The 13,993-nt window shown below is 44.8% G+C and overlaps 1 protein-coding gene across 6 annotated transcripts in view; it reads left to right on the plus strand.

Annotated features, from left to right (window-relative positions):
• Positions 1-13,993, plus strand: part of Ptpn13 (protein tyrosine phosphatase non-receptor type 13) — a 180,333-nt gene that overhangs the window by 87,245 nt on the left and 79,095 nt on the right. For all 6 annotated transcript variants that reach the window (XM_050155706.1, XM_050155709.1, XM_050155711.1 and 3 more), the window contains 3 exons: positions 7,206-7,301; positions 8,155-8,245; positions 13,388-13,607. In XM_050155706.1, coding sequence (XP_050011663.1) covers positions 7,206-7,301; positions 8,155-8,245; positions 13,388-13,607 — 407 coding nt within the window. The remainder of the gene's footprint in view (positions 1-7,205; positions 7,302-8,154; positions 8,246-13,387; positions 13,608-13,993) is intronic.

The following is a 13,993-nucleotide window of genomic DNA, read 5'->3' on the forward strand; positions in this document are numbered from 1 at the left end:
GGTCCTGACTTCTTTGCTCATATTTTCCCTCCTTCTGCTCCTCCTTGGGACATTGGGAGCTCAGTCCGGTGCTCCAGTGTGGGTCTCTGTCTCTATCTCCATCCATCTCCAGATGAAGGTTCTATGGTGATATGCAAGATATTCATCAGTATGGCTATAGGATAGGGTCATTTCAGGTTCTCTGTCCTCAGCTGTCCAAGGAACTAACTGGGGACATCGCCCTAAGGGTTTTGTTTCTCTTCCTGTAAGCCTGTGTGTATTTCCTAGCTGTGTCCCTGACATAATAGGTACTAAACACATGCTTGTTAATATAACCTGAGTGTGCCACAGCGTACCTGGTGGTGATCTTTTGGATGTAGACTTTAGTAATAGTCTCTGGCCAATCATGGAAGTAGTGAGCATTCTCTTTTTCTCCACTCTGAGAATCAAATCACATCATCTGCCTTTGAATGTTGTTGAAAGGCTGGTGAGGTAAGAACAGCAGAGAATCCTGGATGGTGTTCAATGAGCACTGACAGCTCCACATCGCTCCGGGCCCTGGGAACTGGAGACTTTCTGTCACACCTGCCTTGGCACAAGCTTTACATGTTTGGAATGGCTCAGTCACAGAGGTTCTCCATGTAACCCTTCTTCCAGGTTAAATCCGCCTTCCACACGATCTCACCTCTCGGGACTTTTAGACTGCATTCTGCTGACCAGAGCACAGATGCAGACTAGAGAGGGACCTGGAGAACAGAGGAAAGTGACTTCTGTGGACGCCCAGAAAGGTTCATCCAGTGTGTAAATACCAGCAGTACAACTGTGTTTCTCTGCTCCTTGAAGTGTGTCATTTATTAGGGCCATTTCATTTAAAAACAAAAGTGAGGTCTAAGATGTTTAGTGTGAAGTAGAAAGGCAGTCACTGCTGTCATCTTAGAGCTGACATCGCTCTCTGAGTCGTGTAGTGAAAGCACAGAAATACCAAGCTAAACACGGAGTCTTGGCAATGGAGGTGGCTGAGTGTCACCTTCTGTACATTAGTAGCCTGAGCTTGTCTGTGTGTCACTTGTAATGCTGCCTTTAGGTCATAGTTTGTGCTGGCTTAGATTAATTTAACGTGAAAATGGTTGAATGAGAGAGCTTTGTGCGAGCCCAGAATTGTATGCAAATACTGAGACGCCTCAACTTGTAAGCCATGATCACACACCATAAGTTCATGCAGCTAAGTCACTGATGTGTATTGCACTAGTAGAAATTGTGGTTCTTGGTTGTAAAGAACTTCTGGAAAATTATAACCCCTGAGACGCTGCTTATTAATTGTTATCAGTGGAATCAGTGTGGTTGGAGAGTTGGCGTCATGTCTGTTCCCTGGAGGAAGCTGTATGTAAAGGATAAAAAATACTCTCACTGTACCCTCTTCTTTTTGAGACAGTGGTATATGTAATATTACAGAATATAGCTAAATTCTCAGTCATGCCTCTTTAGTCTTATTCATTCTAGTCTTTCCCAGTGGTCAGGTGATTTCGGAGAGGGTACTTGTATATGTGTATGGTGTGTGTGTGTGGTGTATATGTATGTGTCTGGGTGTGTGTGTATGTGGTGTACATGTGCTGTGTATATGTATGTGTCTGTGGTGTGTATATGTTCTGTGTATGTTTTGTATGTGTGCTGTGTATGTTTGTGGTGCTAGTGTGTGGTGTGTATATGTATGTGTGTTGTGTGTGTGATGTATATCTGTATCTGTGTGTGTATGGTGTGTGTGTGGTGCTTGTGTTATAAGTACAGTCTGGTGGACTTTGGTTTCACTGATGTGATCTCCCTAGTGTTTTTCAGTCTTGCTGTTCTTAACCCTGATATTTCCAGAATTCCTTCTGTGTCTGAAGTCACACACTCTTAGCAGGTTTTAGTAAAGGAAATTCTCAGACGAATGAGACATGACCTAGCATAAATGGACCCATGTTTACCACTTTCTTTGTTGTAGGTCTTATCTACACATTTAATAGATGATAAAAAATTATAAACTGGCAAATAGAGAGTAGTTTAGCCCAGCAAAGGTGGACATAATTCTTCCATCATACTGATGAGATCCCAGTTTCCCTAGTACTGGCATCATACTGAAGGTAGAGGCCACAAATGCATTTTGTAAAGTGTACATTGAGATATATGTGTTGTAGGAGGCTGCTTGTTTGTTTGTTACCGGCTGCTCAGCCCCAAAATAACCACATAGAAACTGTATCAGTTAAATCACTGCCTGGCCAATCACTATAGCATATTCCTAGCAAGCTCTTACATATTAAATTAACCCATATCTATTATTTTATATTTTACTGTGAGGTTCCAACTGGCAGCCAGCGTCTTTCTCCTCTGGTGGCTACATGGCATCTCCCTGACTCCACCTTCTTTCCTCCAGCATTCAGTTTAGTACCCCCCCCCACACCTCTATTCTGCCCTGCACAGGCCTAAGACAGTTTTTTTTTTAAAATTAAACAATGGTCTTCACAGCATATAGAGGGGAGCCCAATTCAGTCCATTTCATATGACCATAATTTTTAGTATTCAGAAAACTTTGTAATATTCCGTAAATAGGTTCTTAGGAGCATCTTGTCTTGCAGTCGTTAAATGGAAATTTGAGTTCAATCCGTAGACCCCAAAGAGAAACCGGACATGGTAGTGCACAATGACCGCACTGCTGGGGAAGTGGGAACAGGCAGATCTGTAGGCCCAATGCCACCCAGCCTAGACAGATCAGAAAGCTCCAACCAAAGAGAGACCCTGTCTCAAGAAACAATAGACGAAACCTCAGGAACGACAGCAATGGTTGTCCTTTCGCCTCCATCGGCACATGTTGCACACACAGACATGTATACACATACACAAACACAACATTGTCTGATACCATTTAAAATTCTCATTAGTCCCAAGAGATGTGTTGTATGTGACATCTATATTATTTGTTTTTATGTATATTTGAACATTGTCATAAGTATCAAACTTTTTTTCTTAATTACACAATTAGTACTATAGTCCTGGGATCTAGACCAAATCCAGAGTGCTAGAATTGTGCCTTGAGATGTGGACAGAAAACACTGCCAGCTGTGGTGGCACATGCTTTTAATTCCAGAACTCAGGACGCAGAGGCAGATGGACCTCTGTGAGTTTGAGGCCAGCCTGGTCTGCACCACAAGTCCAGAGACATCCAGGGCTACACACCTGTCTCAAAAATCCAAAAAGGAAACAAAGATAAATGTCACTCTCATCTGAGTCTTGTAAGAGCAAGGTGTTTGATAATGCCAGGGCACTTCACAGAAATGTAGGTTCTGTCCGCCTGCTACACACAAGAGCTGAGGTAGAAAACCTTTTTCTGGTCAGTGCCTCCTGAGACCTAGGCATGTAAATCATCACAGAGCCAAGAAATGTTGTGACCCAAGTGGTCTGTGAGCACGGTGCATGGGCTTCTCCAAACCAGCGTCGATGGCCTTGACGTAGGACATTTCTGAAAAGGCTGGTGTTGCTGTCTAATTTAGAAATGGATGGGGTAGTGATGGTCCTCACCTTTAACTCTAGCACCCAGGCAGAGGCAGATGGATCTCTGAGTTTGAGGCCAGCCTGGTCTACAGAGCGAGTTCCAGGACAGCCAGGGTTATACAGAGAAACTCTTGTCTTGAAAAAACAGAGAGGGGCAGGGGAGCTCACACTGACAAAGGTGAAAGCTTTTTATTGCTGTAAGCATGACTAGCTGATAATTTAATGTGATTATAAACCTTTTTAAAATTATAACTCAGTAAAAAATACTGTCTGGGACTTCTGATCTAGTTATATCTGTCCCGTTACTGCATGGAAGAGCGTGACTGACAGCACTTTAATGACACTGGACTACACGAGGCCCGCAAGACCAGTCACTTCCGTGTAAATGGCCCTTCCCCCACTGTAAAGAAGGAAAATGTCTTACTACCCTTTAAAGACAGAGCTAGCCATCTAGTGTATTTGGAGAGTGCTAGTTCATAACATGGTGGTGTGCCCCAACCTGGGCGTAGTCCTGAAAACAGCCTCTGGAGACAGTGGACTTTTCGGGGAGGAGGGTGCATTCTCAAGAAGCTTTAAGGGGTTGAACACAGTTGCTTTTGTCTTCCAGATGGAACCCTGGCTAAAGAGAAAAGGCAAAGCACAGACTATAAGCTAACATAGGAAACATAGACACAAAATGAGACCTAGCAGATGAGATTCAGTTCACAGAAATAGTTCAGAAACAGTAGATTCATGTGCTGCTTTATGTAGCGCGAAGCTGGAGTTCTGAGGCCCAGCATTCGAGCGCAGGAAACCTCTCTGGTTGGTGTATCAAACAGGTTTGCTGCATCTTCCTTCTTAGCTTTGTGAAACAACAGAGCATGTTGTGTCTACGGCCAGGTCCTCTCCCAGGCCTTGCTGGTCTAGCTGTCCTGAAACTTGCAGTTCTGGATTTGTGATTTGGTGCTGGTTCCCTGGAAAATCCCACATGGTATTTGCAGGAGAGGTTGGCAACAAGAAAGCCAAAGTGCTTTGGTGCCTTCAAATGAAACAGTTCTTCCTAAGTAACTCTTTAATGTGTTTAGCAATAAAGTAGTATTCGGTAACATTACTGTTTTCATTGGCACTCCTGGGGTTTGTTTGTTTTTGTTGTTCTTCATCTTCCATGGCCTTTTCAATAACATTCATATTCACCCAGTGGATTTGAAACTTTATTTTACCATGAGATTTCTCTGTAGTAGAATGCGGTCGTTCACAGAGGGCTAGAAAATGCTTTTCAATTCTGAAACCTTTTTCATTGATGAGAGTATACTTGTGTTGACTGCGCACAGGCTGGACGGTCTGTTCATCAGCAACAGTATGCCTTGTTCTTCAGATGAACGTTATCATAGAAACTTCCTTCCCATGAGTTCATGGCCAGGCATTTACTTGGCTCGTGTTAGTTTAAAGTCTCTTTCTCAGCAAGACTCCTGCTCTGCCGGGATTCTCCCAGCACACTGTGCTGGCTCCACCGACCTGGCTCTTGTGATGCTGTTTAACTAACCTCTTCATTATTCGTTAGCTTCGACCTCTTGTGCAATCTCTGTTGAAACCTAGCACGAACACTTGATTTGTGATGTTCCTAGCCTTGAATCTGCAGACTATTCGGGAAAAGAGATATTCTTCACTTCTTCCAGTGACCTGCCATCTAGCATCTCCATCTTGCTTCACTTTAGGGCATTTCCCATGGGCTGCTCTCTCTAAAATCCACAAAAAGCCACAATACAGTTTGGATAAGTCACTAAAATTCATGCATCCTTACCCCGAGGGCCCACATGATGGAATCCTGTGGCTTTCGCTGACTCTTCTCATAGTTTCCCAGGGTGCTGTCTCTCCTGGTGTCGGGGTTCTAGCCACAGGGCTCCTTCACCGTGCCTCAGCCTTTATTGCCAAATGACCTTCTGATGTTGCTATGTTGAGATTTCAAATCTTTGTTTTTACCTTCTTCCTTGCCTGCTGTTTCTCCTCTTTGTGAAGCCTCCCTTGTGTTTTTCCATCTCCATTTCCGTCAGCACATTTTCCATCGGTTTTTCTGACTATCATCTGCAACTTCAAAAACAGGCTTTTTGTCAACCACCAGAAAACACGAGCAGTTCGTCCCCTGGGCCAATAGCTCTCCCCTCCAAAGTGCCAGCTTATGGAAACAAACAACAGCGTGTACGCATCTCCCCAGTTCTTCCCACCTGTCCTCCTTTGACCTTCTGTTCTGCTGGTTCTGTGAAAGTGATTCTTGACAAGGTCACCTGAAGGTCCCCTTAGTGGAACCCTTGTTTTCATTCACTGACACAGGAAACGTGTGCTTGCTGCACACTGGGCATGTGCCGGATGTAAGAAGCGGCTCATCTTTCTGGGAAAGACCTCATCATTTAGTGAGAGAGGCAGGTCGGGATGGAGAGGCAGCAGCTACTGAAGCGTAAGGAATGGGAAGTATGAGAAGAGATGTCCAGTTCAGTGCTTAGCTTACAGAGTTCAGACGAGAGAAACGATGGCGGTACTCAGCACGCGTTTCCAGGGTAACTAAGAGCTGCTGTGCTGGTCACCAGTGGGGTGCTGATGCAAGGGAAGAATTTGCTTGAGGAAAAACATAGTGATGAAACTTCTACATGGATTTAGTTTTTAAATTTTGATTTAAATATTTGTATGATAAACTTGGACTGTGAGCGAAGTTTTGTACTGTCGAGCAGATTCTCACCACTGAAAATCTGCAGCTTTCAAAATATGTTACAAATCTTAGTGTGGACCTGAGGATGACAGCCCTTGAATAGCAACCTAAGGAGTTTATAAATTGTCCTCCAAAGGACTCTAGTTTGAAAGCGTTTGAGAACTACAGTGCTGTGCCCAGATTTCCAATCTGGCAAGCCCACTTTCTGTATGCTGGGTTATATGGAGAGCAAGACTACAGAAAGGAAGCTAGAGGGAATAGAGAACCCAGACATGGATGGACAGTGCCCCCCCCCACAGGGACAGTGAGGATGGAGAAGGGGGGGAGGGGTCAGGGCATGGATGGACAGTGCCCCCCACAGGGACAGTGGGGATGGAGAAGAGGGTCAGTCAGAACATGGATGGACAGTGCCTCCAACACATAAAACAAACTTTAAAAGATACAAATATTTTTTGTATGGTATTTTTGTTTTAGTCCATGCTTGCCCCTGCCTTAGCCCCTTGCAGGAGGCACTGTCCAAACAGATCTCTACAGGAGCCCTTCCTGACTCTTCCCTTCCCATTCTGGTAGAACTGAATGTCCTCTCTTGCATTGTGTGTTTGTGTACTTACCTTCCATGTTGTGAAGCCTCTTGGATTGTGCTCTTGGGGGTTTGATCCCTTGCAGTAAGTACCTGACATAAAACTACACATAGCATCCTAAAACTGATATGAATGTTGCTCCTATAATATCCATACTGTCCTAAGAGCTTTGGGTGTGTGTTCTTTTGTTTCTATCAGCAACCTTATGAAATGTGCAGTTACTAAAACCCCTTTTTTGGCAAACAACAACAGTAGCAAAATCCAAGCAGTCTGTTTCCAGAATCCACACTTTCAGCCTATGTGCAAAGTATCCCTACATTAGAGCCTAATTTTTCAATTTTAAAGTAATATATAAAATTTTCTAATCAAGATTGAGTGTGTTCTTTTTTTTAATTTGTGTGGCATTGTATAAACTTTATAAATTTTAAAAATTCTTTTAGAACCAGTTCGAAGATACAAACCTTACCACAGTGATCTCTTCAGTACCTCCAGTGAAAGCCCATCTATTATCTCCTCAGAGTCAGATTTCAGACAAGGTACGTGTCACCTAAAGCAAGCAAAGTATCTTTTTTAAGAAGCAACTGTCACTATTTTTAATATTTTTTAAACAAAACTTGTCAAAAGGTTAAGATTGTAAAATGTTTACTTTTAAAATTGTTTATCAGATAGTAGCAGTTTCACAAAGCAGTGACATAATCATTTCATCAAAAAGGAAGGAAGTCTGTAACCAGAGACTGTGCTTATATTTCCTGGCCACCAGACCCAAATAATCACACAGAAACTAGATCAGTTGCAACACTGCTTGGCCAACAGCTCAGGTGTATTCCTAGCTAGCTCTTACATCTTAAATTAACCCATTTCTATCAATCTTATGTTTCACCACAGGCTATGGCCTGCAAGTAAGGTTCTGGCATTTTTCTCCTTTGGCAGCTACATGGCATCTCTCTTACTCGGCCTTCTTTCCCTTTGCATTCAGTTTAGTTTTCCTACCTACCTGAATTCTTCCTGCCATTCACAGCGTACAGAGGGGAATTCCACATCAGAAGTCATTGTCTTTAAAACTTAGCCAGGCATGGTGACACACACCTTTAATCTCAACACTTGGGAGGCAGAGGCAGGCGGTTCTCTGTGAGTTCAAGGCCAGTCTGATCAACAGAGCAAGTTCCAGGACAGCCAGGGCTGTTACACAGAGAACCCTATCTCAGAAAGAAACAGGAAAACGAACAATGACAAGAGTGACAGGACTTAACCTCAGCAGAATTTATAGCCTGTCCCTGATTGCATGATTGTGAGTCACACATTACCTTATTTCTGCTAAGTGCTTGCCTTTTAGACAAGATCGCTTTGCTATTTTTATCATGTCCACCATTCTCTTTTATTTACGAGTAGTGAGAAGAAGTGAAGCTTCAAAGAGGTTTGAATCTAGAGGCGGTCTTCCTGGAGTAGAAGAAGCCGGTCAGTGCTCGTCACAGAGACCACGGTATGGCACTGGGAAGCACTCGTTTCCAGTCACAGGTGGATGGTTTTGGTTTGGCTTGGTTTGGTTCTCTTTAATTACCGTTGGCACCTGACTTTTAAATTGCCAATACAAATATATACAACAATCAGAAAGGTTAAGGCATGGCATTAAAAGTCTGAAAACATAGTGAACCTTTATTTGTAAAATGTAAATAGCAGTTATCTGCACTCTGAAAGACTGGGGCAGCTCGGGTATTCAGTGTGAACTGGTTGAATGGGTAATTAGATTACCACTATGTAAGCTATTATTTAAAAAGTTAATTGTTCACTCAGTGGTTGGCTTAAAGAGGTTCCCTGGCATATTTCTAAGGCCAGTTTGAGGCTGTGTGGTGTCAGCTTCATACTGAAATACTTGGCAAATTTGTTATGTGTTGTTAGTGTTTATGTGTGTCGGGTCTGGGGTAATTGTGTTAAGAGTTGTGTATACGTTTTGCTTTGATTAAACTGAAAGACTCGTCAGGTAAGTAGTTAGTGTGTTGGTGTGCATCACTGTCGTAGGCACACACTTGCCTTGCATGGACACAGAGTGCTGACTTCAAGGCTGTAACATGGCGCTTGAGGGTCAAGGTTGCATTGAAAGTGTATTTCCAAAGCATGAAGACTCCACAGACTCATTGCTCACTTCAGATGGTGCTGAGAGGGTCATCTGGAAATTTTCAGACATTTGCACTTAGCTAGTGGATATGCCCGACAACATGCTCACCTGTAAACTATTAATAGACCATGTAATTCTAGCCGTGTGATTAAAAGTTATTCATGGTTTAGACTTCAGGTAATTAAACTCATGTACTAAAAAATTACTCCTTAATTAATGACCCGAGTTTTTTTCCTTTCACTTCTTATTTTTTCTTTATAAAAATAATTTTCTACTTACATAATGGCATTTTAATTACTACTTTCTTATGATGAAAGCTTTTTGATTATTTTGAAACAAGTAGAAGGCAAAGCTTTGGGGTTGAACAGTAAGAAATCAGTGTTGAATTGAGGGAGAATTTTTATTTTAGGGTTTCCTCCTCTATGTGTCTGAGTGAGACAAATTATGAATGGTTTATATCCCTTTTTAGCCTCAGTGAAAGAAGAAATAGAAATAACTAGAAAACCATTGGGGTTATCTGTTAACAGCGATTTCTGTCCGTTACTTAAGGATGCATTTCTTCAAAAGAACTAAGGCATCGTGGGAACTTTATCAGTTTTCTTAATAAGGAATCTCCAAAGCATGAGTTAGGAGAGACTTAATTCTGACCCTCTAGGTTCGGTAAGGAAAGGTTAGCAGTAAGGCCACCTGAACCTGCCAGTCGGTGCTTCAAGGGTAAAGTGGCTTTTGGAGCTCAAGTGCTCTGTAGAGTTCACAGCGACCAAGTTTGAGAGAGCCAAGTGCAGGGCACATCGATTGCCCGGTGTGCGTGCTGTTGTCACGTGGAAACTGCTGAACTTCACTTCTCTAACTTCCTTTTCACTTCTTGCCATCATTTCCTGCCCACAGGAGCACACACTGACTAAAACCCTGTCAGAATTCCTCTGATGCACAGGCTTCCTGGGTGTGCGCTAGGGTTTCTGCCGACACCCTCCCTCTTTCTGCCCGAGACCGGGAGCCCCTGCTCTGTTCTAAGGCAGCACTGCATTTATGCATGATGCATGCTTCCTCACAAGAAGGTTTCCATTCCCTTCAGCGAGAATGAAGTGGATAAACAGACCCAGAGCGCTGTTGGTGTCTGCTCGGGGTGGGGGAGACACTGACAGGAAACAGTGAGTCAGCCGTAGCAGAATGAGCCATTTCTGGATTCTGGCTACCAAAGTGCCTTTTAATGACTAAAAAGACGTTCAGAGCTGTGCCGAAGAGACTCCCTAGCCTTTTCATGCGCTGCCTTTTGAAGTGACGATGCACACAGTGTCCGCACACTGCTTCTGGGCCTCTCTGCGCTGGCAGGCCTCTTTCTACGTCTGTGACAAACAGTTTCCCCTGAGTCCATTCGTGGACAGCGCATATGCTCCTCTCCAGCAACACGGGGTTTTTCTAGATTTGGAGCCTCTCTGTTCTTTTTACATCTGATTTGCTTCAGTTCTTAGTGAAATGATTTGCATCTGTATTTAAAGAGATAAGCTGATGTCTCCTTACTGCTAAGATTAGTTCTAGTCAGTGAGACTGCACTGTGGAGTTAAAGTGCATAGATCCAAGTCCTTACTACTTTAGACTCCAGGTGAAGGTAAACCATAGGATCCTACTCGCTCCGTGCCTGCTGGGCACTCACCACACACTTGATCCTTTCCGGTACTGTGAGAACACACACAGATTACCTAGAGACGAGAGCTAACTAGGTGAGCACACACAGAGATTACCTAGAGACGATAGGTGAGCACACACAGAGATTACCTAGAGACGAGAGCTAGCCAGCAGACCAAGAAAGAAGGGAACCAACACACTTCTAGGTAGTTATGCTCTGAAGCGCTCTACAGCAGGCTGATGCAGCAGGTGGGTCAGAATGTGGTTTCTCAGTCCTGCCTCTTGTGGGCAGAGTGATCTGAGCAGGTGTAGTTCTGTGTCAACTTGGCACAAGCCAAAGTCATCTGAGAGGCGGAAACCTCAAGCCTCCAGCTGGGGAATGGTGGTGCATGCCTTTAATCCCGGTGCTCAGGAGGTAGATGCAGGTGGATCTCTGTGAGTTCAAGGCCAGTCTAGTCTGCCAAGCAAGTTCCAGGACAACCACGGCTGTGTTGTACAGAGAAAACCTGTTTCAGGAAAGGAAAAAGGAAAGGAAAATGCCTCTTTAAGATTGGGCTGCAGTCAAGCCTGCAAGGCATTTTCTTAATCAGTGATTGATAGGGAAGGGCCCAGCCCATTGTGGATGATGCCTCCCTGGGCCTGTGTTCCTGGTTCTGCAACAAAGAGTGAGCAAGCCAAGCCAGTACCCCTGCATGCATTAGCTCCAGGTTCCTGCCCTGTGTGACTTCCTATGATGTAAAAGTGTCAGTCAAACAGTTCCCCGGTTTGCCTTTGGTCATGGGGTCAGCACAGCAGTCCTAACCCTAACTATGACAGGGAGACATTGTCACCTTTACTGTAATAGTAAAAAGCAGCATGACCACACAGAATGAGTGAAGGACGTTGTGCACTCGGGAGTGGTGACCAAGTAATCAGGGCCCCAACTGGGTGAGGTCACAGATGCTAAGGTAAGGACTTTAGCTGTGAGGGAAGCCATGTATGACTAAAAGCATAAAAAGCCAAGATGAAACCTAACATAGCAATGACCTGTTGAGAAAGTAGATGATGCAGACCGTGCAGGCTTGAAGGCTAGTGTCAGAGGAAAGTCGGATGTGACTGTCTCACAGCTGCCTTAAGCACTTGATGTGTGACTAGATTCGCAGTTTGTAAGGAAGAAGAAATAAGACCAACTCCTAGGCTGTCTCCTGAACAAGTGGTTCAAGATCAGACACGGAAGGAAATAAAGTGGCTTTGGTTTAGAACGCCAAGGCAAAGGTGTAATTAACATCCAGGGAGGGCACTTGGGTTGCTTTCTGTGTCAGTGACAGAAGTAAGGGGAAGTCCCCCATGGAGAGGAGGAGGAGGAGGAGAGACAAGAGAAGCAGTGTGGAAGGAGGGCCCCCACAGCAGTGGGCCAGGCAGCCTGGCCCTGCAGTCTCATGGGTGATGAGGTCATATGCGAAGGAGTAATCACACTGATGGATGGACCTCAGATTCCAAGCCGGGCAAGGCAAGAGGACAGAATGACAGAAATGACAGGGCTGGAGCCGGTAATGGAGTCAGTGGGTTGACTGACCAAGGAGATGAGAGCACGGTCAGCAGAATCAGGTTAGACAAATAGAGGATAGAGGCAGTGAGTTCTGGCAGCTGCATGGCCACCTGCTAGCCAAGAGAGGGCTCAGAGTATCAGAAGACTCCCAGGTCCACGGACCATAACCATGAACAGTGACCAGAACAGTTCCAAGAAGAAACGAGGTAAAGCCAAGTGAGACGTTATGTCTTGGATGGAGGGGAGCAGCAACAGAACAGTACACGCCTGCAACAAAGCACACTAGCAGGCATTACTCCGTGGCCTGTACTGAAAGGGAGCTGGGGTTCGCCGAGGAGTCAGTAGGTCTGGAAGCTGAAGCTGAATTAAGCAGAGGGGTTCAGGTGATGAATCAGTGAGCAAGGCATCTGCGGTGCAAACACAGGGGCCTAAGTTTGATGTCAAGAACCTCTGACTAAAGCCTGGTGCGGTACATAGTTGGCTCTCCCATAGGACTCACTGGTTAGCCAGCCTTGATAGATCAGCCAAGCCTAGGTCTTGTTGAGAGACCTTGTCTCAAAAAATAAGATAGGTGTATCACGAATCTAATTGGTCTTAAGCATAAAAACCCCAAGTTAGGTATTAGGGGATGAAGGCTGAAAGATCAGAGAACAGAGCAGCCAGCCACTAGTTCTTCTGTCTATGAAATCCTCAGACCGAGTGGGGTATCTTGTCTCTACAAGTCCTCAGACTGAATGTGTTGAGCTCCTGTCTCCTGCCTTAGATTCCTCTCTCCGCCCAGCCTATCTCTTCCTGTCTCCACCTCCCTAGTGCTGGGATTAAAGGTGTGTGTCACTACTGCCTGGCTCTATGGCTAACTAGTGGTTAGCTTCGCACTCTGGTCTTCAGGCCAGCTTTATCCCCACCAATAGGCAGCATCTAAGGAACCATACCCGAGGTTGACCTTCGGTCTTCACATGTACTCACATAAGAACTACGCAGAATTCCATTGACCTTCAAGGTATAGGTCCATAGGAACAACACAGCCCCTGACTGAGGGAACCACAGGGAAAGCAGATCATCAGAGGATGCTGGATGCGCACACATAAACACACACACACATTAAGGAGTTCATAAGTACCTGTAATTCCAGTTCCAGGACAGATAGAACTCTTGGTCCCCGCAGGTGTTTGCACACATGTGGTGTAAATAAACTCACACAGGCACACAAATATATACATTAATTAACAATAAGTCTTTAAAAATAAGTAAATGTTTACATTATTGATACCTTACTTAATAGGAAGTTTCCCGTATCAGCCTTGCACCACGATTTCCTGACAGCCTGTACTGCCCGTCTCTTTTCTCTGTATTAGACAGTACGAAGCATCCCTTGAAGGCAGCTTAATCAATCAAGAGATGATGCTGAAGCGGCAAGAAGAAGAAATGATGCAGCTGCAAGCCAGGATGGCTCTCCGGCAGTCTCGGTTGAGCCTGTATCCAGGGGACACAATCAAAGCTTCCATGCTTGACATCTCCAGAGATCCGCTAAGAGAAATTGCCCTGGAGACAGCCATGACCCAGAGAAAACTGAGGGTAAGGCTGTTCTTGGGCCAGTGTTCAGACTTGCTCTTTGTGGACTGTTAACCAGAACACCTTGATAACAGGCAGTAGGTTTGCCTCTGTGGTATAGCTGCAGGTCAGGTGTCTGTGACTTTATAACCTCTCACGTGCGCTCCTGTGCAAAACCGCAGCTAGACTCAGTGGTGCTCCTGTGTGCAATCCTAGCTAGACTTAGTGGTGCTCCTGTGCAAAACCGCAGCTAGACGCAGTGGTGCTCCTGTGTGCAATCCCAGCTAGACTCAGTGGTGCTCCTGTGTGCAATCCCAGCTAGACTCAGTGGGTGCTCCTGTGCAATCCCAGCTAGACTCAGTGGTGCTCCTGTGTGCAATCCTAGCTAGACTCAGTGGGTGCTCCTGTGC

The sequence above is a fragment of the Alexandromys fortis genome, unplaced genomic scaffold (genome assembly GCF_014885135.2).
Source record: "Alexandromys fortis isolate MF-2015 unplaced genomic scaffold, M_Fortis_MF-2015_v1.1 scaffold_87, whole genome shotgun sequence".
Lineage (NCBI taxonomy): Eukaryota > Metazoa > Chordata > Mammalia > Rodentia > Cricetidae > Alexandromys > Alexandromys fortis.